At 39.1% G+C, this 22,503-nt stretch overlaps 1 protein-coding gene across 1 annotated transcript in view; it reads left to right on the top strand.

Moving 5' to 3' along the window:
* Window positions 1–22,503, top strand: part of abca12 (ATP-binding cassette, sub-family A (ABC1), member 12) — a 78,059-nt gene that overhangs the window by 14,805 nt on the left and 40,751 nt on the right. The window contains exons 17-36 of the mRNA XM_042494168.1: window positions 220–353; window positions 2,121–2,235; window positions 2,801–5,422; window positions 5,823–5,935; window positions 6,201–6,268; window positions 6,710–6,858; window positions 7,053–7,183; window positions 7,631–7,773; window positions 9,807–9,974; window positions 10,190–10,407; window positions 11,461–12,582; window positions 12,799–12,905; window positions 14,088–14,194; window positions 14,883–15,082; window positions 15,475–15,551; window positions 17,539–17,669; window positions 18,688–18,858; window positions 20,725–20,889; window positions 21,193–21,385; window positions 22,140–22,279. Coding sequence (XP_042350102.1) covers window positions 220–353; window positions 2,121–2,235; window positions 2,801–5,422; window positions 5,823–5,935; window positions 6,201–6,268; window positions 6,710–6,858; window positions 7,053–7,183; window positions 7,631–7,773; window positions 9,807–9,974; window positions 10,190–10,407; window positions 11,461–12,582; window positions 12,799–12,905; window positions 14,088–14,194; window positions 14,883–15,082; window positions 15,475–15,551; window positions 17,539–17,669; window positions 18,688–18,858; window positions 20,725–20,889; window positions 21,193–21,385; window positions 22,140–22,279 — 6,274 coding nt within the window. The remainder of the gene's footprint in view (window positions 1–219; window positions 354–2,120; window positions 2,236–2,800; window positions 5,423–5,822; window positions 5,936–6,200; window positions 6,269–6,709; window positions 6,859–7,052; window positions 7,184–7,630; window positions 7,774–9,806; window positions 9,975–10,189; window positions 10,408–11,460; window positions 12,583–12,798; window positions 12,906–14,087; window positions 14,195–14,882; window positions 15,083–15,474; window positions 15,552–17,538; window positions 17,670–18,687; window positions 18,859–20,724; window positions 20,890–21,192; window positions 21,386–22,139; window positions 22,280–22,503) is intronic.

The raw sequence follows: 22,503 nt of genomic DNA, 5'->3' as shown, positions 1-22,503 counted from the left end.
GATGGAAAATATCACAGTCATTTAATGCTTTTAACTTAAACACTTTAAGGAGACAAAATTTATTTTAAGATAGACAACGCTAGTCGAATGGCCCATTTTAGTTAATTTAATAGAAAAAAAAGTTGCGTGTTGTCTCAATGTCTAGTGCGCAATGTCTCAGTTCATGCATCTGTTATCATTCCATTGTCTTAACAGTGTTGTCCTTTGCTTTGCTTGTAGTGTTTTCTTTTCCATGGTGAATTTGGGAGAAAGAATTGAAAAGAGTCAACTGTGGCCTGAGGTAAAGGACTCTTTCAATGCACTTTACTGGATTTTGAACTACAGCCCTGGTGTCACAACTCAGCCAGCAAACTGTGAGTTTTTTCTTTTCTTTTCCTTTCTTTCTAAAAAAGAAGCTTAACTTTTTCTTTGGCCTCCAGATTTCTCAGTGCCTGTCCGGTTAAAGTTAATCATCTCAGTCACTAGTCTCTTTTGCATTGACAGCATGAACAATGCATTTAGCCTAAGGGTAGATACACTGATTTCCAGCAAATAGCACAATAAATAAGTTCAATAGGATTTTCACACAATTAACGCAAACGGTACATCAAGACATACATTAACCTGTATCTTAACAGGATTTATAGTACAGGAATCCTCAAAGCCAAAAGCAAAATAACTAGAAATAAACTCACCTGGATCTCAACATCACAGGATGTACAGCTCATGTACACTAGAAAGCCAAAAAAACATCAACAAAATACACTTCTCTTAACCACAAATGAGAAACAGGTTAAAGCTACCTCTAATATTTACAAAAAAACACAGCTTAAAAACAATCGACAGAAAGCTTTGGTATTACATAGGGCAGCAAAATAGGAAAAAAGTGTTGCATTCAGTAATCCATGCATTCACTTACTGACAGCTGTTCAGTAATGCAAAGCCTGCCAAAAATAATTACACTTTTACCATTGGCCATACTGCTTTCGTGCCGCTTGCATTTTTCAGACAGATATTTTAGGTCTTGTACTCCTGGTGGTGTTTACAATGCTTCCGCTGCAGAGACTTTAAAATATCAAATGGGAAGCACAAAAAGACATTTTTTAAATCTCATTCAGCCAGCGCAAGTCAACTCCTTGCGTAATAACATGAACAAGAGAAGCCCCTGGGTGTAAGCCAGCCAAGCTGAATTTCAGTTTGGTCTGGTCCAACCTTTGTCCTTTTTTTTTCTTCCAATAAACACCTTGTGAAAGTACTACTCAGCTGGAAATTGTTTCAGTTCCCCATCTAAGCTCTTGTCAAAGCCAGACTCCATAGACAAAAGCAGTACTTTTAGCTCATCAGTGAGTTTGTTTGTGTGATTGTGAGATTTTGTGTGAATCCAAACTAACCACCAACAATGTCACACAATAAAACAAGGAATGAGGGCAACAGTAGACAGCAGTTCCTGTGTTCTGTACTGTCAAATATAGTTTTTTCTGTGGCGTTGCTGTATCCTACTTCTCCAAATAGGGCATGCACTGACTGTCATTAACTGTATGGTTTCTTTATAGAATATAAATAAAAGCCCTTTTTGTGTGGGTGATAAAAAACAGTGACACGCTCTTGTAGAAAATAAGGACAACAAAGGAAAACCACAACATGCTACTTAAATAGACCTTGGCACATAAAAAACCTGGGTGTAATAGTGTTTATATCTAGCTTTGTAAATGGATTTTGAAATTGGGTGATATGAGGTACTTATCCATAGTCTGTGTACTCCTTTAGTCAGTAAAGTCTTGTCATCGTCTTTGCACAGCAACTAAAAATCAATTGAAGGATTAAGTCCTTGATTTGTTCCTTTTCCAGTAAACCATGACCAAAAAAAATATATGACCAGATTTATTTTATCAGTGTTTTTTTCTTCACATGGTCATGTGCAAATTAATTAATAGAGGATGTCACTGGTATGCTACAGTGCAGCTCACTGGAACATGTGTAGGGTGAATATGTGAAGTAAATATTTCTACAAATGATTCAACACATAGTCAGTAAGTGCCAAAACCAGTTCACCCAAAACAGAGTAATGATTTATTTAAGAAAGCAGAACAGACAAAACCAGTTCTCACATATGTATATGATATGCTTACCTCCTACTCTAGGTTCTGTTAACATCTACAACCAAGACTTGGATTGTGATACCGGTTTGAACTGGCCACAGTTTGTTCAAGCAATGACTCGGGCTCTGATGTCACCAAGCCAAGATGTCCTAGTGAAGTACGTGCTTGTAGTATGTTTGTTTAAATGAATGATGTCTTTTTAACATGGAGATGATGCAAGTATTGTGTATGCTCTGGAACAGAATTTATTGTCCTATCATTGACAGTGGTTAAATGGACATAAATAACCCCTTTATGAGAACTATACTGGTTATGATCATATGCAGAGTATGGTGTTTACATGAGCACAGAGAAATTGGGATTTTCACATTCTGTGTATACGCTCCAGTTTCTTTCAGAGTACTCCAGCTATCATCTTCAGGTTTCTCACAAACGGAATATGCTGTTTACATGCTCAAACACATAAATAGATGAATAGTCCAAAACCCCATCATAAATGGGTTATTCATGTCAATGGAAGCACACTGATTGACTTTCAATTGTTGATAGAATGTTGGCCTATTAAAACAACTATTTAGGCTCATATGATTATATATAAACCACTCTTATATCTGAGAATGCTATCAAGATGCTCATCAAACTAACAAAAAAACAACCAATTGCAAATTACTCATAGCAATATCCAAAGTTCTGACATGTTCTTTTCCACATTTCTCCTTTAGGTCTCTCAAAGGAGCTGTGAATCTGTTGCAGCATGTTTACGGTGACATCTTTCAACAAATGATAGGATCATATTTGAAACAAGAAATCAACGGTGGAGATGCGCTCTCTGCCTACCTGATAAACCTGATGCAAAACCTGGCTGACTTTGTCAACATGATCTCCAGGCTTCCTGACCAAAACATCGCTGACCCTAATGTCATGCTTCCCCACATTAGCAACATGTTACAGTCCGTAGGTCTAGGTCCACTGCTGCCTCTGCTTGTCAGTGAAGGTCCTGTCAATGTCTCCACAGTGATCGATGTTGCCTCCAAGGTTGGCAGGCTCAACCAGCACATTTTTACCTTCAATGAGACAGACCCAACATTGCCTGAACTGGAACGGTTGATAGTGCAGTTTCTCTCCTTGGAGGGCAACCTCACCATGTCTCTAAGCCATATCATGGGACACACTCTGCTTACCTATTCAAACTACTTCTACCCTGATGATGTGGCTCGTCTCAGAGAAGCCATCCGGCCTTTCACCAACCAGACCTCAGCAGGCTCTGTAGAAGCCATCCTTCATGCCATGGAGCTACTGAAAGAAGTAATGGATTCTCCAAACGGTGACCCAGCTGACATCATTTTTGCTTGTTTACGTCAGCTTCAAGAATTCATAATATCTCTGTACAGACTGCGAAGAATCCAACATATCCAGTTACCAGGTGGGCAGCTTAGCCCGGCCCAAGTCACTGACCTCCATTTGCTTTCCAAGGACTTTCTTAGCCTTCTCACCCCAGAGGCCCTTCAGAACCTTGTCCAGGCTGGACCAGATGCTGCCCTGTCCTTCATTGCACAGAAATTTATAGCATTCCTACCAGCTGAGGTCCAAGAGGAAGCTGCTCACTTTCTTCAGGATTTCAATGCTCTGCTTAATCAGGTTAACAAATGCGCAGCAGGAGAAAACTGTTTGGCTGGAATCTCAGAACTCTTCACGTTCCTGGATCAGATATTAGACAAAGTACTCTCAGCCAATGGTGATGTCACCATCAAAATAGCTGCAACCAACTCTACTCTGCTGGGACAGGAATATGAGGAAATTGCATCGCTGTTCTTCCCTCTCCTCCTTCCTTCAAATGATGCTGCCAACGTGGAAACATTTAAACAGGCTCTTCATTTTGCCAGATTAATCATGGCTAAACCAAATGTTACTGTGTCGGATGTCATGAATGCTCTGCGACAGTCGAACCTAACAATTGAGGAGCTAAACAACATTACTGCACTGGCTGGAGCTGCCAATGTAAATGACTTGGTGGTAAATATAATACAGATTATCGATGCTCGCGAGTGTTTCAAACCACAGCGCAGCCAGATGGTGACAGCCCAGTGTGTTATGGGTTTAATTGATGGTGTCAGCAGTTTCTTGACACACATACCTGCTCTCCGTAATGAGGCAGCTATCATCTCACTCATCCCGATCATCGTCAATAACACAATCAGTGATGTCCTTCAAGTGAACTTCAGCTCAAACCCAAACATTGCTCTTGCACACACCTTGAACAGTACCCTGGCCAATATTAAGATGACCCTCCAGATGAACCAGCTGGACACTCCAGAGATCATGAATGAAATCAAAGTGGTAGAGGGTCTGATACAGCTGGTCACCAACATGGAACCATTTAACAATTTGAACCCCAACTTGCTTGCAGATCCCATTCAAGCTCAGAAAGTATATCTGGAGATTGTGGAATGGTACTTGAAAAAGCTGGAAAACATCACCAGTGCAAGTTCTGTCTCAGAGCTCCTCCAACCCTTTTACTTCATCACACAAATGCAAGTGACATTGCAGCTGGCACAGGGGGATTTCTCTTTGTTTGTCAGTAAGCAGGTTGAGTTTCTGATGAACAACCTCAGGTACCCAATAGATGGTACAGGGGTGAGTAAAATTGGCCAGACAACAGTTGAGATTCTCAGGCATCAATATGAACTCATAAAGGTCAACCTGGAGGCTCAGAATAAACTCTTTGGTAATCTCCTGTTTAACACAAGCACTCTGCATGAATATGAGCGCCAAATTAAGCTTTACCTCGACATCATAGAGAAATGGCTGAAACAGCCTAATGTCCAGTCAGTCCTCAGTAGTATGCTCCAATGGGGAAACCAATCCATAAATGTCTCCACTCCTGTGAAAGACATCCAAGAGCTGATGGAAACAATGGTTAATTTTCTCAGTGATGATCAACTGGCTTACCTCTCCATTATTCACAATATCACCATGCCGCTGAGCAAAGCCCTAATGGTGGCAGAGCAACCAGGTGGCCTACAGAGTCCCCACTTCTCAGGTGCAATCTTGGAAGGAGTCCAAAGTGCCATGCAGATCCTGTCCATATTCATGACCCCGCCACTCTCTGTGCAGCAGAATATCTTGGCAATCGTACAGGACTCACTTAGTCTCATTGTCCAACCAGATATGAGTTTCGCCTCATCACGTAACGTCTCCCTCCTCATCCTCAAGAGGGCTAAAAGCATCATCCAAGAGACAGTACCAGAAATGTTTGCTGAATACCTGCTCGCTGGACTCAAAATAGCAACCACATATTTTGAGAGCGTCTCTGCAAGTGGTGGACCAGACAGCTTGAACCAGTTGTGAGTGATGCTGTTATTTTTCTAAAACTCTATTAGACCAAATTACTAGATTGTTGAATGTTACATTATGCAGTTGAAAAAGGATTGAAAATTAGCAAATGTTGATGCAAATTTGCACTGACAAAAAAAAAGAAAAAATAATCATATTATAACTTCATGATTTGCCTACAAATTAACATCTTTCCTGCAGCACTAACCAGGTACCTATAATAAAAATCTGCAGGATTCTGCATTTCAGGGATCATAATTAACAACTACTAGTCCAGATGGATAACTGAAACCAAACAGAAAGATGAAGTTCATGCAGTCCTGCTATCTATTGATAATATCAGATGAGACTTGATGACCTTTTGATGAGACATGGTCAGATGTGAAATATTGATGCTCTTTGTTTCTTAAGGATTCTGGATGAGATGCAGACAGTCCAGAGCCTCCTGCCGCCAAACAGCCCAGTCCAGGCCTACATCTCTGTCCTCATTAACATCACTCGCTTTATCTTGGAGTCTGGCCAAGGCAAGTCAGCTTCTTTGTGTCACTGTAGGTAGACAAGATGTTGGATTCTGATGAACTCTGATGGAGTGGAGGTCGCATTGTGCACTTCATTATTCAAGCATTAATGCCAGACAGGCTAAGAGCTCTGGATCCAAGTAGAGCAATGTTTCTGTTTGTTTGTAACAATAAGATGCTTCGTTCCAGGTTCAGCCATTTTTTGTTATGCTTGTATGTATGGTGTTAAAATCAAGGTCCACATTCTTAACAATATTTCTTGTCATCTCAGGCAACATGAGTCTCTGGGCAAGTTTTGAGAGTCCGTCAGAAGAAAATTTGCCTTTCATTTTTGGTCAGGTAAGACTTAAAAAGCTACCACATGAGAAGTTTATTATGTTTGTTTGGTTTTACTCCTTTCGATTCAGTTATGTTTTAATTAAAATTAAGCATTCAAAAGTTCTACAAGTTAAAAATTACATTACATTCAAAATAAAATGCAGATAAGCTATTGGCCAATACCCAATTCCAAAACGCTAATGTCTAAAGGCGTGTTTGATGTTATTGAAAGGCAGTTTCATTTATCATCATAGACAGACAAAGCAAAAAAAAAATCTTATCTTTTATCAGATAAGCTGTTGTTGTCCTGAACTCATTGTTTTGTATTGTGTTTTCATCATACCTCATGCTACATGAAACAACCCTCGTAGTGGAAGTTTTGCATCCAGACACATAAAATTAGTATGTGAAAAATGTAACCCTGTCCCCTCCCTTTTTTCTTTCCCCTTTTTTTGTTGTTAGATGGGCAAACTCTTAAACATAATTTGGCCACTTTTCATGGGAGGCCCAGACTCACAAACAATTGCTCCATCTCTGGAGGGCTTTGCATATCTTGCTACAGTCCTGGAGCAGCTTATGACTGGAGAAGCAGACGAAGACACATGGAACAAGTAAGTTTGATTACCAGTTTTAATGGAAACAAACCAAAAGGTAATTATTGTTTGATATCAATTGAGGAGGTAAGTATTTCACTGAATGGCTTGCATGTCTGTACGAGATGAAAATATTATTTTTTAAATTTCATAACTGCTGTTTAGTTGCATTTGTGATTGCCCTAAACCAAATGTCATGTGTGTTTTGACAGACTTGAAAAGATACTAGAGGCCTTACTGTCAACCCTCAAAGGAACAGAGATATGGGACAGCGTCCCATCTGTTATTCCAGCGTTTGAGAAAATCGTAGGAAGTACGGTGAACAGCATTCAAGCGCAGAATGGTGAGGACACAACATTTTTTATAATGGCTTGAGCCACTTGTGCCATCTTGCTTCTTTGCATCAAAAAAGATTTTTAGAAAAAAAATCATAATGATACTGTTATAATCAGAATGATAGTGAAAAATGTTTGTGCATGTAGATGCACTGACTGTTACACAGCAAGAAACAACAAGACTTGTTGACTGAAGGAAGAATGTTTACCATGTTCAGCACATATAAGATAATTAGATAATTAGATAATTGGATAATTAAATGTAACCTTTAAACTTGATTTAGTTACACCTTACAAACCACAACCTTTACTGCATGACATACCTTAAACACATCAGGTACAACTATTCAAAAGTGTCTCCTGTTTAAATAATATAACTAATTTTGTTGTCTATACCTAGCATTTTTGGAAAGCCATTTATACTGGTCGAACCCTCTGTCTTTTCTTTCTCCCAGTGCTGATACTAAGCCTTCAGACGCCTGTGGTTATCCTGATGAGAGAATTTGCACACTCTGTCAACAGCAGTCATTTTAACTTGACTGAAGTCTCGAAAAGAATGCAGCGTGCCATTGAACACACGTTGCAGGCAGCTGAACAGGTTAGTCTTTTCTTTGGGATGGCCTTTGTTCATACTTTATCATTATGGTTGAGTGTCTTCACAGTCATTTGCTGGTACATGTTTGCGTGTCTGAGAAGGGAAGGGGAGCTACTGTACCAATGCATTAATCTTCATGCGTTACTGCAATTAACAATACCTATCTCTCATATCGGTGTCACACCAAATTATCAGTAGTGTCCAAACACTTGACTGATGTAAGAGCTGACGTAAGAGTCAGGGTGTGTTCTTCTTTAAAATCTGTCTGTTCCACCTGCCTGCATAGCCATTTGCGTGTTTATTTACCCCCTCAAAGGGGTTTTGACATTCTCAGAACAGGACACAAATAGCATGTGGGTTTGACTTCGCTAGTTAGCACTTAGAATTACATTATCATGAAGTAGCTGTCAACTGGATGTTGACTGGAATTTGTCACTTTAGTTATTTATGCCTCATCCAAAAGTTAAGAATATACCTCAGATAGTGATAAGAAGTCATTATTAAAAACGTGTTGCTTTTGGTGATGCTGAAACGTCTTCTTACAATATGAAAGAACCAACGGACAAGCAAAACCAACTTAAATGCTAGGCAGATTTGAGTCACAAACTCACCAAACTAGAGTGTGAGCCATGGGTAGGCTGATATTATCCACCTATGTTAATTTATCAAAGATATATCAGTAACAGTGCGCATGTTGGCATTCAGGAAAAAAACAAACAAACGCATGACACTCATGTCTATTAGACAGTTATGTGGGTATTTTAATGTAGTACCTGTAATCATCATAGACAGACAAACCAAAAACAACAACATTATCTCTTGATATATCACAGTCATGTGTTCTGTAGGCCTTCACAATGTGCTTAAATTATCAGTGGATGAAATTGAAAATGAAATAAAACAATGTTGTTGAAGCTTTGCTTTGGATTACATAAAAATGATATGTATCACAGATACACAAGAGTCAGCAAGTGGTTTAGCATGCAAAAAAATGTCATTTTTTTCATGCAGTGTAAAAAATGTAAAACATTGTTTAAAAAATACTATAAAGTTAAATCATCACATTTTTAGTGTCAACAAAAGTTGATAAGAAGTATATGATTTACTGCAGGGCTGTTTTGTAAGATCACATTCGATTGTGCAGTTGTATCTAGTCAACTGGTAACTTTGGTATCTTTTGTGTTTTACATAAAGGAATAATTTGACATGCTGGAAAATACACCTATTGCTGATTGTTCGATGAGAAGATTAATTCCACTCTAATGCCTGTATAGTTAATATAAAGCCAAAATGCCATCAGCAGCTGGTAGCTTAGCTTATCTTGGCTTAACACAAAGCAAACAGGGAGAAACAGTTAGACTGGCTCTGTCCAAAGGTAACAAAATACATATACCAGAACCTCTAAAGCTCATTTACTAACATGTTGTATCTCTTTTGTTTAATTGTAAAAGAAAAACCTGAAAGGGCAAAAATGACCAATTAAACCCAAAAATCATGCATTGCTAAGCTAACCAGCCTTTGGTGCTATTTTATTAACTGCATAGACGCCAATCCAGTAGTCGTGTTTGCCAAAATGTCAAACTATGACTTTAAATATATTATCAGTACTCGTATCATTTACCTTAGTACACTGTTCAAAATGTGCTCTGACATTTACTGTAATTTTCATTCTTATTGTTATAGGAAATTATTCTTTTTCCTGTGTGTTCCATAGAGGGAACACTGATACAATCTATCTAAACTCTATAGTGAGCTCATTGTTGGTTTAGATACATTGTGTATGCATATACAGTATGTGTGGGTGTGTGCCTGGTCTGTCAGTCTGTAAGAAGCAATGATACCTGTGTGAGACTCATGGCCTTTTCTTTGCCTCTCTGCAAACTGCATGAACAGAGATCATGATATTTCCCTAGTGCCTTTACCTTTTGTCTTCTAGACACTTTGTTCTATTTGCATCTCTGTCTTGCAAACTGAACTGGTTTTCTGTGAACAATAGGTATGTAACGCGATAAGATGTTGACATTTTTCCCCTCTAGGCTAATGGCACATTGGAGTGCAGTGAAGTTCTCAAAGCATGGGAGCCAATAAGAGAGGCAGCGGGTTTAAGCCATGCCACCATGGCTATGTGGTGCAACATCAACCTGAAACCTGTTTTTGAGGCCTATTCTGCTGCTGGGAATGTCTATGCCCACATGAATATGAGTGTGAGTAGATGCACTTCCAATTAAATAGGAAATTGCAAACAAACAAATTAGATGGAAGGATATTACACAATTTTATCTCAGACCACACTGAAATATTAAATGTGTGCCATATTTAAGTACAATTCACAATGTGACCACTTGGTGGCAGTGTTGACACACAGTTGACAGTTGACACATTGCTAATGGTCCATGTGTCCTGTATATTTTCTGTACAGCACATGGGTGTGGGACCAATGACTGTGAGTGCCACAGCTGCCAGGATTGTCAGGAGTATACAGTCTCTCTACCAAGTCAACATTAACAGCACACTTGTAACGGCGCAGCTCATCGAGGCTTTCTTCAGCCAGCTCTCTGAGCTTGCAGGCCAGCCACTGAGCCCTGAGGCACAGCTTCACTGGTACAACCAGCTCCAAGACATGCAGATGCAAAACAGGTGACTATTTACAGCTGCAATAACATCATGTTATCGCTTACAAGATGTGCCCTCAACTTTGGTCATAAAATACTGTGCTAAACAGGAAAATCTATTATAAAAAGTTATTTGTCATCAAATCTGGCATCCCAAATCAATGTTATTATTAAGTAATTACTGACATCACATCAGATTAACCTTAGGCTCTCAAAACGTACATATGCATGGATCAGTACATTAGAACAAAAGAGCAACAGCTTCTTTGCAGCATTCATAAGTTGCGTGAGGAGAAATCCAGCCACCAATAGAGGCCTTAGTAGATCAGACAGACCAGACAGCTCTGAAGCCACAGGATATGAGGACAATGATGCAATCATATCAAAAATAGTGCAGCCACAGAACAAAATCCACAGTCTGGTCATATTTGACAGTGTTTTATTTGACTGTAGAAATGTTCTTTACATTTCACAGTCAGTTGCATCTCTAAATAGACCCATGTATACATGAACTCTCCCTTTGTTGTTACATTATCCATAATGCATCAGTCAGGCCAATGTAATTCATACCTAATTGTACAAGGAATTGGAGGTATCATATTTGTGTTCAACTTAATTGATTTAATGTGATTCTGCCTGAAAACAGGTAGGCCTTCACACATAGCACCTTAATCATGATTCAGCTAGCTGAGACATCCTCTTAAAATTGATTTCCCTTTACACACCAGCTGCAATAATGAGTCGGGCATGGTGATAAGGATCGCATTTTGCATATTGCAGGGAATCAATCAGGTCTGACTACTATTATAAAGGATAAAATTGGAAACTATGCGAATAAGTATAGGGCAAGACGATGAAGAAAAATTACTTCTGGTTAAAGCTGAGAAATTAGAATTCTGTGGAATCACTATTCAGGAAATGAATTCAAAATCATGGCTTGCATTGCTCGAATGAGGTGGGTGAGAATTAGAGGTCCCTTAGGTCTTTCAGATGTCTCAAATTTTTCTCATTTATATTGACATTTTTTACATTATGTATAGAATGAACTTAACATTCACTGACTTTCTCCCCTCTTCAGTTTGTCTTACTTCAAAATGCTCGCAGATGAGTTGGTAAGCGTGGCTCCATTCCTGAAGCATTACACTGAAGCTCTGGAGAAAGCACTGAGCCACATCCTGGACAACTACCATCTCATACAAGACAGCAGCGTATCCCATGAGCTCTTCAGAGAAGCAGCGATGATCTTCCTTTCCTCTGCAAACATCATGTCAGACGACATGACATTTTCTGGAGGACCGCAGGAAGCATCTATTACCAGTATGATAAAAGAAGCTCTGAAACTGGTGATTGACATGAAGATATTTGGGGACGCACCTATGGTTTACCAAGCCTTGGAACAGTTTCTGGCATCCAACAGCTCAAGCTTGATCGTGCAGAAGGTGGCTGAGATGTCTGAATGGTTTGCCTCCACTGAAGTGTCTGGACTGGATGCAGCATCTATTTATGATATGATGCAAGAAGCTGTGAAACTGATGATGGACATGAAGATGTTTGGGGATGCACCTATGGTTTACCATGCCTTGGAGAAATATTTGATATCCAATGAGTCAGGGGTGATCGTGCAGGAGGTGGTGGAGATGTTGGCATGGTTGGTCTCCACTGAAGCATCTGGACTGGATCTGCTGACTCAGGCTTTGCCCAAAATCTGGGACATCCTTAGCCGTCTCTTGTCTGTTCTGACCGAGATGAGTATGGACATGCCAGCAAACATGGAGCTGTTGGAAGATATCCCTGAAAACATAATTGAAATGCTGACACAGTTGGTAAACAGCAGTGGTCCTCTGATCTCCATGGACAACCCACCGAGTATGTTTCGGCAGGAAACCATAGGCGGTAACCATACAATGAGGGTTCGAAGCAGACGTGAGGCCCCATTGATGCTGGCAAGGACGCCTATGGATGACTTCATAGACCTGCTCTACATTGACTACCCTGCCATGTTCAAAGCCATCTCTGTCCCTGTTACCACAGCAGAAATTATGGAGACAGTCCACGTGTTCTTTGCCAATCGTGACCTGAATGTTGTGATGAAAGGAGCGACAAGGGGCATGCCATGGGGCTTGGAAGCCTCTCGAGAAGAGACCATTGATGCCACCCTTGGGGTGCTTTCCTTCCTCACTCTCCCTGGCACGTTTCAGATGTAAGTCTTATTTGCATCTTCCTAAATATGCCTTAAAGACTAAAAAAAATGTTTTTTTTCTCTTGTTTTGTAAAATCAGAATCTTGATTCAGATATCTGTTTGCCCCTAACATCTAAAAACAGCTGCTTTGAATTTCACCTTTTGCCTTGTTTTTCACCATAATGCAGCTTTGTTGGCCTCCGTTTCATGAGCAATCTTTGTTTTATCTTTCCTAGGTCATCAATGAATCTCCTGACGAATGCTGTCAGTATGCTTCCTGACGACTTTCCATTTTCCTCAATGCTTAAAAATATTGCCAGAATGCTTGCCACTGAATCTCAAGGTAACTTAACAGTTCAGATCTACTATTTCAGTCTTGACACTCAGAGGCTTCTTTAACCAAGGGCAGCTTTATAATGAGAAATGCAGCCATTAGTTAAATAGAGAATCCCCAAATGAATGATGCTTTATCCTTTTAGTTTTTCCAAATTAACTTTACCTACTGACTCCTCAGTGAATTTCCTCCCACTCATACTTAATTGTTGCTGTAATGTAGAGCTCACACTGTTGCTGCAGCTTGTGTTTACAAACCTGCTGTGACAGTATGTATGTATAAACAATCTGCCAGCCCATGCCATTAAAAGCTGCACAGCATGGAAGAATGCCACCCCTTTTCTCTGACCTTCATAGCTATTACGGGACCATGAGAAGACCATAAAAGGTTTTGTTAACGCTGTTGTTATTGTATACATGATTAGTGCGGCATAATTCATTCTGGAGATATGAGGAATAAGGCTTCACATCAGCTTAGCTTGAGCTCCCAAAGAGCCCAAGGCCATATGGCCCTTCTCCAGCAGAAAGCCACTCAGCACCTTTTTAAATCTCATTAGCAAAGTAGAATTCAATCACTTATCCTGTCCGCCCTCGCTAAACGTCTCCCCTCGCACTCACACAAGTGGACATCTATGACCTCCTTTTAATTGGCGTCTGTGCTTGTGTGATAATGTTTTTAGTGCATAGAATCACTTTGTAAGCAGCTGCAGAAGCTTCACTTGTCCACAACCTCACTCATATTCTTCACACACACATCCAGAGTGAACTGTTGTAATTGCAAAGGCCTCTAGGTGTTGAGCACCCTGAGATTAAACATCACCATTGTCTAATTTTGGCCTAATTAAATATTCTGTCATCACATCTTGCTGCCTGAGGTGGAGCCTTTCTTAGGGCTTGTCAGATGTGTTTTAATGCACGACAGCGTCTAGTACCGCTGGCCCTTCTGGCCCCATCAGTCCCGCACTGGGCTTCACTTTAAGCACATCATTTGCTGCTCGCTGGCTGATGCCGCCGCTTCGTAATGGTGCGAGTCGTAATGAAACCCAGTGGGATGTCATGTTATTCTGTCACCTTACAGACCTTATTGCCCTCTTTTCTCTCTCCTATCCCATCTTCCTGTCTAACTCTAATAACCTCTCTCTTACCCTCACTTTTCCCCCCTTTCTCCTTCACTGTCTACCTCTCTTCACAGAGAACCTGATGCTCATGCAAGAGACTATCGAAACAGCAGCTGAGCTCTTCCAGATCAGCCCGACAGACCCAAGATTCATAGAGCAACTAAGCCACCTGGAATCCAAGGTCTCTCTATTAACCCAGCCACTTTCACACATTAAACATTCATCAAAAGAGAAAAGAATAGTGCTTCAGAATATCTGAAAATGACTGCAAGGGTTCATTTAGTGTTTTAATCAGTAACATTATTAGAAATACTTAGAAATAAGATGATTTTGATAGTGTAGAATTCATACAACATGACACTTATGTTGTCAGGGTTTAGACCAGCTCATAACTGTATGTGCCCATGCTCAAAGTGTTGCTGTAGTGTTGTCAGGGTGGTCATGCTATGTTGTGGTTATGACACTATTGTTGTGGTCAGATTGGAGACTTAAATGACAGTTTGGAACAAAATTGTTTATTTTCATTGGTTGACAATGATATGTTTTTGATTAAATGCTAAAAGCTGTTATTTGTTGCCAGTGCCAAAAAAGCCACAAATCATAAATCAAAATCATTCAATGTTTTGCCCAGACAGAATCATCACCAGTAAAACTTTTCAGAAAAACCTGATCAAATTCTTTAGTTGGCCTGGAGTCCTTTCAGTCACAGTGAGACAGACTTTAACCCTTAAATCCTTAAAATTAAATCTAGTAAAACATTTCCAAGCCACAGTAGGCAGCCACGTATGTCCAACCAGCCAATCTGTGTTGCATGTGTTTGATATTTAGATTTTGCCAGATTTGGTGCTTACATGATTGATTTATTGTAGGTGTGCAAGGTCGAAGGAACAGAGACTGTGCGTCTGCTGATGTCGTCCCTCTCCATTGGGCCTGGTCAGCTGTGTCACACTTATCTACCCAGCCTGAAGACCTTGGTTGAGGGTCTGTTGATGGACACATCCTCTCTGACAGATGCCATCTTCCAGGCCGTCATCGGAGACCCTAAAACCTACAATGTCCAGTCAGACTGGTACAACATTTTCTTTCTTCTTAAAAGTTTGTCTTTTAATGGTTTCTATAGAAATGAGCAGCACTTTATACAGGGAAAGCTGCTCTCACCATTGTCTAGATCTTTACTTCTCTTATACCTTTTTAATATTTTGATCAATAGTGTCACAGAGTGGTCTGGGCTGTTGCACTTTACATAACTCAGCTCCCAGTATTTTGATCTTGCTGCCGTGTGGAGCCAATAGGCAAAGTTTCCTCGACTTGGTTTAACTGAATTTACACCTCAGCCCATTTAGCCTGCAGGACGCCTGGCGGCATTTTATTTTATTGAAATAAAGGCAATGTTTCCTCTCAAGAAGTATTTTAGTATTTCTTGATTTAAGTGCATTTGTCTGTTTGTGTCTGTGTTTACAGGTCCTCTGTGTTGAGTCAAGGTCTGGGCTTCAACACCAGCAGCCTAAGCTCTTTAAACATTAACGTCACCTCCCCAGGTGAGACATTTCTTCATATCACAACAGCGTCTGTATTTCACAATATGATGATAATATATATAATATATTCCTTCTCCACCACTACACTGTTTCATAGACCTACCACCCTCTTTTCTGTGTTTTCTGACAAACAAATTGTACTCCTCGCTTCTACTATTGTTTTTATTTGCTTTCTTGGCTGGCTAATTATGAATAAGGAAAAGACAGTCACATATGACAGTTCATATCCAAAATAACAATTTGATAATAACAATCCAATTTGCAGAAATTTGATTTATAGATATTTTCAGGAGAACAACAAGTACTTAGTCCATAAAGAAAGGTTTGAACTGTTCTAAATTCAGATTAAGGTCTGTGGTCACTTTTGTATTAAAAGGGTAATTCATGGTGTGCTAGCAGCAGAAAAAAAGCAGATCACAAACCTTGTTTCCATAGCAACAGACTACTCATTTCAGCTTACCTGTCGCTCACTCTTGCCTGATAACAGCACTGTCCATGTTGCTGGATTATCTATCAATAATAACTTACTACTGTGGGCAATTTCTGCACTGTCACTTAGTCCATGATTGTTCCTCTAATGAACATTGCACCAGTGTCTCATTCATTGTAATTTGCCGCCTGAGAAAACAATTAATGTCATTTGCTTTTGACAGTGTCCTTTCTGCCAAATAGGGCTGCACAATTCTTGCTAAAATGTGAATCATGATTTTTTTTCCCAAAGAAAAGAGATCATGATTCTCTCACAAGATTTTTATTTTTCATCAAAAATATTTACAGAGCTTTAAACAGATTGCATTAACGTGAGATATATCAAATTGCTTGTCTTAAGTATAACATATATCAAAGTGCTGGACATAAACTTAAAAGTCGCTTTTAATACAAGTCTCATTTTATGTTTTAGTTCAGAGCATTAAAGTTATTAACTGAAATGCTGCTGAATGCTTTACAATTAATAACACACACACTGACCCTATGACGTGCTTGTTTTGAGTTAAGCGGCTGTAAAACAGTCAACGTTTTATTTCCTTTACATTCTTCACAATAAAAGTCCCACATTGTCATATTGTAGTTATATAATTGTTTTTATGTGAAGCAGTCAAAACAGGAAATATTGGCTTTTCATCTGCAGTGACTTAACATGAATCCTATCCATCTAAAAGTGAACATTATACGGTAAATTAGGGCAAATATTTGCAAGTACATACAACAGTGCAGGAGAGACACTTAAAACTTCAAACCACTAAGAGTCATTCAAAAGCTTTAAAACCTCTGTACACAGACACCTTTAAAACTCTGGGCTGCAGCACACACAAGAGTTGAGCCACAACACACACTTGTTAGTGGGGGAGAAGCCCGCCACCTTCGGCTCATCTAGTTTGGGGTTGACATGTGTCTGTCTTTGGTTTCGGGTGGATTAAACCAATAAATTAGATTTTTTTGCACTTACATTAGTGGGACGAGAGGTTGTTAACTCCAGTAACATAACTTGTGTTGGTTGCATTTCTCTTACTCCAAAGGCAGCCGAGCAACAGGAAAAGACAGTGAAAGCTTTCACACTGAACTAAAATAAAACTAGTGCACATGAATTTGGTAAATAGCATGAATAAAATATTGTTTCTTTCAGAGAGGTGGTGGAGCCCATTGGTGGAGGAAACACTTAAAGACAAGTGGGATTGTTCCGTAGCAAATAAGTCAACAAGTGAATGCAGCATGACATCAATGCATAGGGAAATAGTAGCGAATTAATTTTTGTCATTTAGAAACAAGATTGCATAAACGTTAACATCGAGACTGTGATATATATATTTATATATTTTTTTTTATTTCAATTGTACAGCCCTACTGACAAAACAGCAGCTCTTTGCAAGGAGCATTTTTGTAGTAAACAGTTATTGAGAATGAAAAACAGAAAGCTACATCTGAACACACAACAGTACACTGTCAATGTCATAATAAAAAAAAACACTAACATCTCTGTATTTCCCAGGAGTTGTAACAGTTGGTGAGATGCTGAGGGATAAAACAGCCTTCATCATGGATGTTCAACAACACATGGACTTTGATCCAGTCGCTCTCCACCTCCTGATGGAAACCACACTGCCTAACAACAACTTAGAGGTGAGCCAGGGTATACATATAAGATTGTATAATGTGGAACAAAGTCCTTATTGTATTATTTGAAGAGACGTGCTTCCATACCCACAAATCTGTGCCATATTTCCCTTTATAAAGTAGCATATAATGTGGACTTGCATCATTCTCATCCTCATCCTCTGTAGCATATATACTCTGCCTTAGGCTGGTGTTACATGGTGCAACCTACATTAAATGTAACTTACAATGGAGGATAACCCTGTAACCTTCAGCTAATGATACAGAAGTTGCATTTCATAAAGCAGGCTTGTTTTGTGTAATAACATTTCATTACAGTGGATACTGAATTATAAGCCTAAATCAAAATCAGTTTGTACACTGTCACTGTACATGGACCATTTCTGCAGAACCGACATGACCTAGTGGAATAAAAGGCAATCCTCTTTATGTCTTTGCTCACACACTTCAGATTATTTTGCAAAAAAGTACACATACAAATATTTTAAAAGAGTTCCTGGTAACACAATACTGTGCACACTTCACAGGAAAAACAGCGGTGGATATGTTTGTATAGTAGTTGACCGATGTGACTCATGCACGTCCCTTGAATTGGAACAAACACATTTCCATGATTGCCAACTTTAATAACAGTTAAGCCTGGATAACACCTGTCTTTTCACTGTTTTACCATTCCAAATCTTCACCATTGTCTCAGCATGTATGCTTGATTGCACACCATTCTTGCCAAGCATTCAGAGTAGCAAGACTAATTTGTCCACTAACATAATACATGTTGTTTTCACTAAATGGAGGAGAAATCAAATCCAGCTGGTTCTAAAATCGTGCATGAAAACAGGAATTTAGAAGCCAATTTACTGTATAAAACCTCAGGCAAAAACTTTAAAAGAAGATATATCAGTGATGTAAATGCACTGACAGAATATGGATCATATGTCTGTTGTTCTATTCATGACGTACCTTCTCCCGTGCTTCTGTTGTTAGTAACAACTGTTTCCATACTCTTTTAATGCTTTTGAAACAGATCCTGTCCTGGTTGTTCAACCTTCGTCATTGCGGCTCCACAGCAGCCTTGGAAATGAAAGAGACAGATGTGGCCATTTTAAAGACCTTCTGCTCCTTGTCTGTTGAACAGTGGTACAGCTTCTCACTGCTGATGGCTCGCCATCTCAACATGGAGAAACTCATCTACAGAGTAAGGTTGCATTCATATTAGAAGGTAGAAGGTAGATTTATTTATTAAACAAAGTTTAAAAAATTAAATTACATTTGTCCTTGATCCCGCTACATCTTTGGAGTTGAAGGATGAGTTGATAAAATCAGCAGCTACTGTGAAGATTCCATCCGGTGGCTTGGACATGTTGCTGCTGATGTCATCATTCAATTACTGCAGTGCATTTTTTGAATTTGCATCAAAGTTTTGAGTCCTTTTGGCTGCCAGCAAGGTCCGTCCGTCCAGTGCAACAGCTTGGTCCAGGATGTTTGGGGTTAACCATGGCTTTGTGAAGATGTGTGCAGAGCAGTCTCTGATTCCCCATTGCTGAGTGAGCCCCGCCCTGATGCTGGTTCTCCTCCCACTCTTCATCTGGCGCTTTCCATTTCGTTTCTGCCCCCTGGTCTGACTGGCCGCTTGGTGTATGCCGTTGGTTGAGATCCTCTCATGGTCTGCTGCATCTAGTCCGAACTCCAAATAACTTTTCTTGATGTTGATAAGTGCTTCTCTATCAGAGAAAAGTTGTGCCTCAGCACAAGGGGTCATGGAGTCGAAAAAATAGCAAAATATAACAAAATATAGCAATAAAATAGCAAGGATTTGAGGAGCTACTGGCTGCTGCTTCTGTGCTGCCGTTGTCATAGCAACACTGAGTCTTTCGTCAAAAGAAAAATAATGTGTTAAATTTTCTTCAGAAGTCAATGTGTTTTTCTTTACTTGTAAAACATACCGGAAAATGTGAGAATGTGGTGATCTCTTCAGTCATGGCTAAATGGCCAAAGAAACTGTTTCTGTTGGGCAGTCAGAAAACAAGTCTATGCTTCAGTGTGTTTGTTTGAGGAACATGTGAGACAGAAAAATGCTTTTGGACAAGAAGATGTTTGATTACTAGACAAAGCTCTGCCTCACTCGCACATTTCAAAGCATGTATTTCATAATTGATGTTTTTACATTTGATCTGTCCATCCCAAAAACTAATGTAGTTACCTATGTACAGTCTTTAAAAAAAACATGTCTACAGGTTTCTTGAAAAGCCCTCTTTTCTGTTTCAAGTGCAGCATTTTATTTGTTAATCCATAAAAAGGTCATTTGAATGATTTTTATCCTGGGATTTCTTTAAATTTACTGATTTGGGTTTTGAAAAGCCTTTTGATTCAAAATTCAAATTCCCGCAGTCATAGATAAAAAAGTAGCATGCTTAAACCTTGCTGGTGTGGAGTCCTTTCAACACAGTAAAAATCAAGCTGCAGTTGAAACTCTTACAGTAAATAGCCGTGCCTGTTTCATACATTTATACATAACTACTCCAATATATGTTGGAAGGACATAAAACATGTATTTTTTTTTTAAACTTTAATCACTGATTTGTTGATTTCCAGCTGTATTTAAAGCTACTGCAATCAACATTTTTATAAGAATGGATCAAACAACTGATTGTAATGTAAAAGGCATCGCTGATAAAGATGAACCAACAGAAAATTAGATGAACTTAGTTCTGTTAAGCTTTTAGCATGTTTCAGTTAATTGTTATTTTTACTTTTTATGGCCAGCATCTTACCTGTTGTAGTTTGCTTAAATGCTCTTGTCAGTTTATAGATGCAGTTGGCAGTTTTCAGTGAAAAAGCTCTCAAAAACCAACTATCCACTGTCTGTTCAGCTCCAAGCAGCAAGTTAGCAATGTGGTGTATGTTTTGTTGCAAATGCTGCAGTATGCTCAAAAGAAAAATATGTTCATTGGAAATATGAACTTGTTGGATGTAAAGACTACAGAGGAAATAAAAAGTAAGAGTCACAGTGACAAAGTTTAAACTATAGAAACATGTCTGAATGTTGGTTCCTGTCTTTCAGGTGGTGTTGAGTGAAGAAATACAGAGTCTGGTGGGAATCATGATCCAGATGGCTAAGGTTCTAACCAACATGATGGACACGATTCTTCCTGCCATCGATCAGCTTCACAACTACATGGACTCCATCCAAAACCTAAACCTGGCTTCTGAACAGGAATTTGACCAAGTATGTTGTCTTTGCCTCTGTACAGCACTTTGCCCATAATTTATGTGTGTCTATGTTTATGTGATCACTTAACCAAAAATATATAAAATAATAAGGAATGCAAACATTTCAGTGGTCAAAAAAACTCCTTTGAGCATACTGCAAACACAAAACAAGAACAGGCAACATCAAATTGTTTTGCCTAGGCTTGTTTTAAATGTTTTTTGGGGCCTTTTTGAGGATATTACATTTGCATGACAAATCATCTATTTTAAATACATGACAATCATAAAGTATTAAAAGTTTTAAACCTTCTTTTCCCAGATGGCAAAAGGACGGAAGGCCCAAATGTCTAGCAAAGCTACATTTGTCACCCTGTCTCGAGCGTTGTGTAGTAAAGGTATCGTGGCTCTGCTTGGAATCTCCAAACTCCCTGCGATGCCGGACTCTGACTCATACTTCCCCGACGACCACAGGCAGGAGATGATCGAGAGGTTCAAGATTCCAGAAAACGCCTGTATGTTCGTAGGAGGAAAAATTTGGGGCTTTTGCAAAAGAATTGTTATTGTCAGTGCAGTTGTCATTCTTAACTGTATGTTCGGTCTTCAATTCCCTTTTGATAGAAAGCATTTATGTTAAGTATTATGTTATATCTTTTCATTGAAGTAATAAAACAGCCAAAAAATATAGACAATCAAAAAGAACTTGGTTTATAAAGTAGAGATTCTGTTGATGTTCGCAGCCTACGTCACACAGTTGGAAGTAACAGAGTAGAGTAACCCACCCCCCTAACTATTTGTCCTGACGTGAATTTGAAAATGTGTGGACACTTCCAGTATAGTTTAGTTTGCTCACTTCACAATTCATAAAGCAATAAGGATTAAAGGATAAGGCTTGTGGTGATATTTTTCCTATCATCAGCAAATCCAATTAACAGACCCAAATTACAAATTCACTGATCCTACCATCCTGTATTGTTGGAATGACATATCTGTGACCATTGTGAAAGATTATACAGTACTGTTAGGGATGAATGGGCTGTGGCATGAGTGCTAAAGACAGTGTAGAGAAAGCATTCAGAGACTGATTTTGTTGGTCTTTTCATGGGGTTTGTTGACAATGTGAAAAATATCAAATAACACCAGTTAAAACATGATCCCTTAAACTCTAAATATTTTAACAGAAAAACTAGATAGCTGTTGGACATTTGAATCATTTCACCCTTGTGATTACTGTTTTTTTAATTGTTCTTGTCTTTCATTCTTGTGAAGCTCCCTTCTGTATGAATATGTACCTGGATATGGTCAACACCACAGGAGGAGCCATCGCCTGGGCCTTCCTCAAACCAATGCTGATGGGAGAAATTCTTTATACCCCTGACACACCCGTCACCAGGGCCATAATGAAGAAGGTATACAGTTCATACCCAAACATGTTATAGCCAACTTGTCTCAGGTTTAGCATATTCATTACCTTTTATAAACTCAATGTTTTAAATTAGGAGTCAGGAAGCTTTTTATTATATAAAGTGTCACTTCTAAAATTTCTTGTTAATCAGTGTGCCATATCAATATAATGTAAATCCTTTGCTCCTCAAAATGCTCCATGTAACTGTTTGAGACATTGCTTTTAAGC

This window comes from Plectropomus leopardus, chromosome 10, assembly GCF_008729295.1.
Source record: "Plectropomus leopardus isolate mb chromosome 10, YSFRI_Pleo_2.0, whole genome shotgun sequence".
NCBI classification, from domain to species: domain Eukaryota; kingdom Metazoa; phylum Chordata; class Actinopteri; order Perciformes; family Serranidae; genus Plectropomus; species Plectropomus leopardus.
Note: the sequence above shows the minus strand (reverse complement) of the source record. Positions and strands in the feature narration are given on the sequence as shown.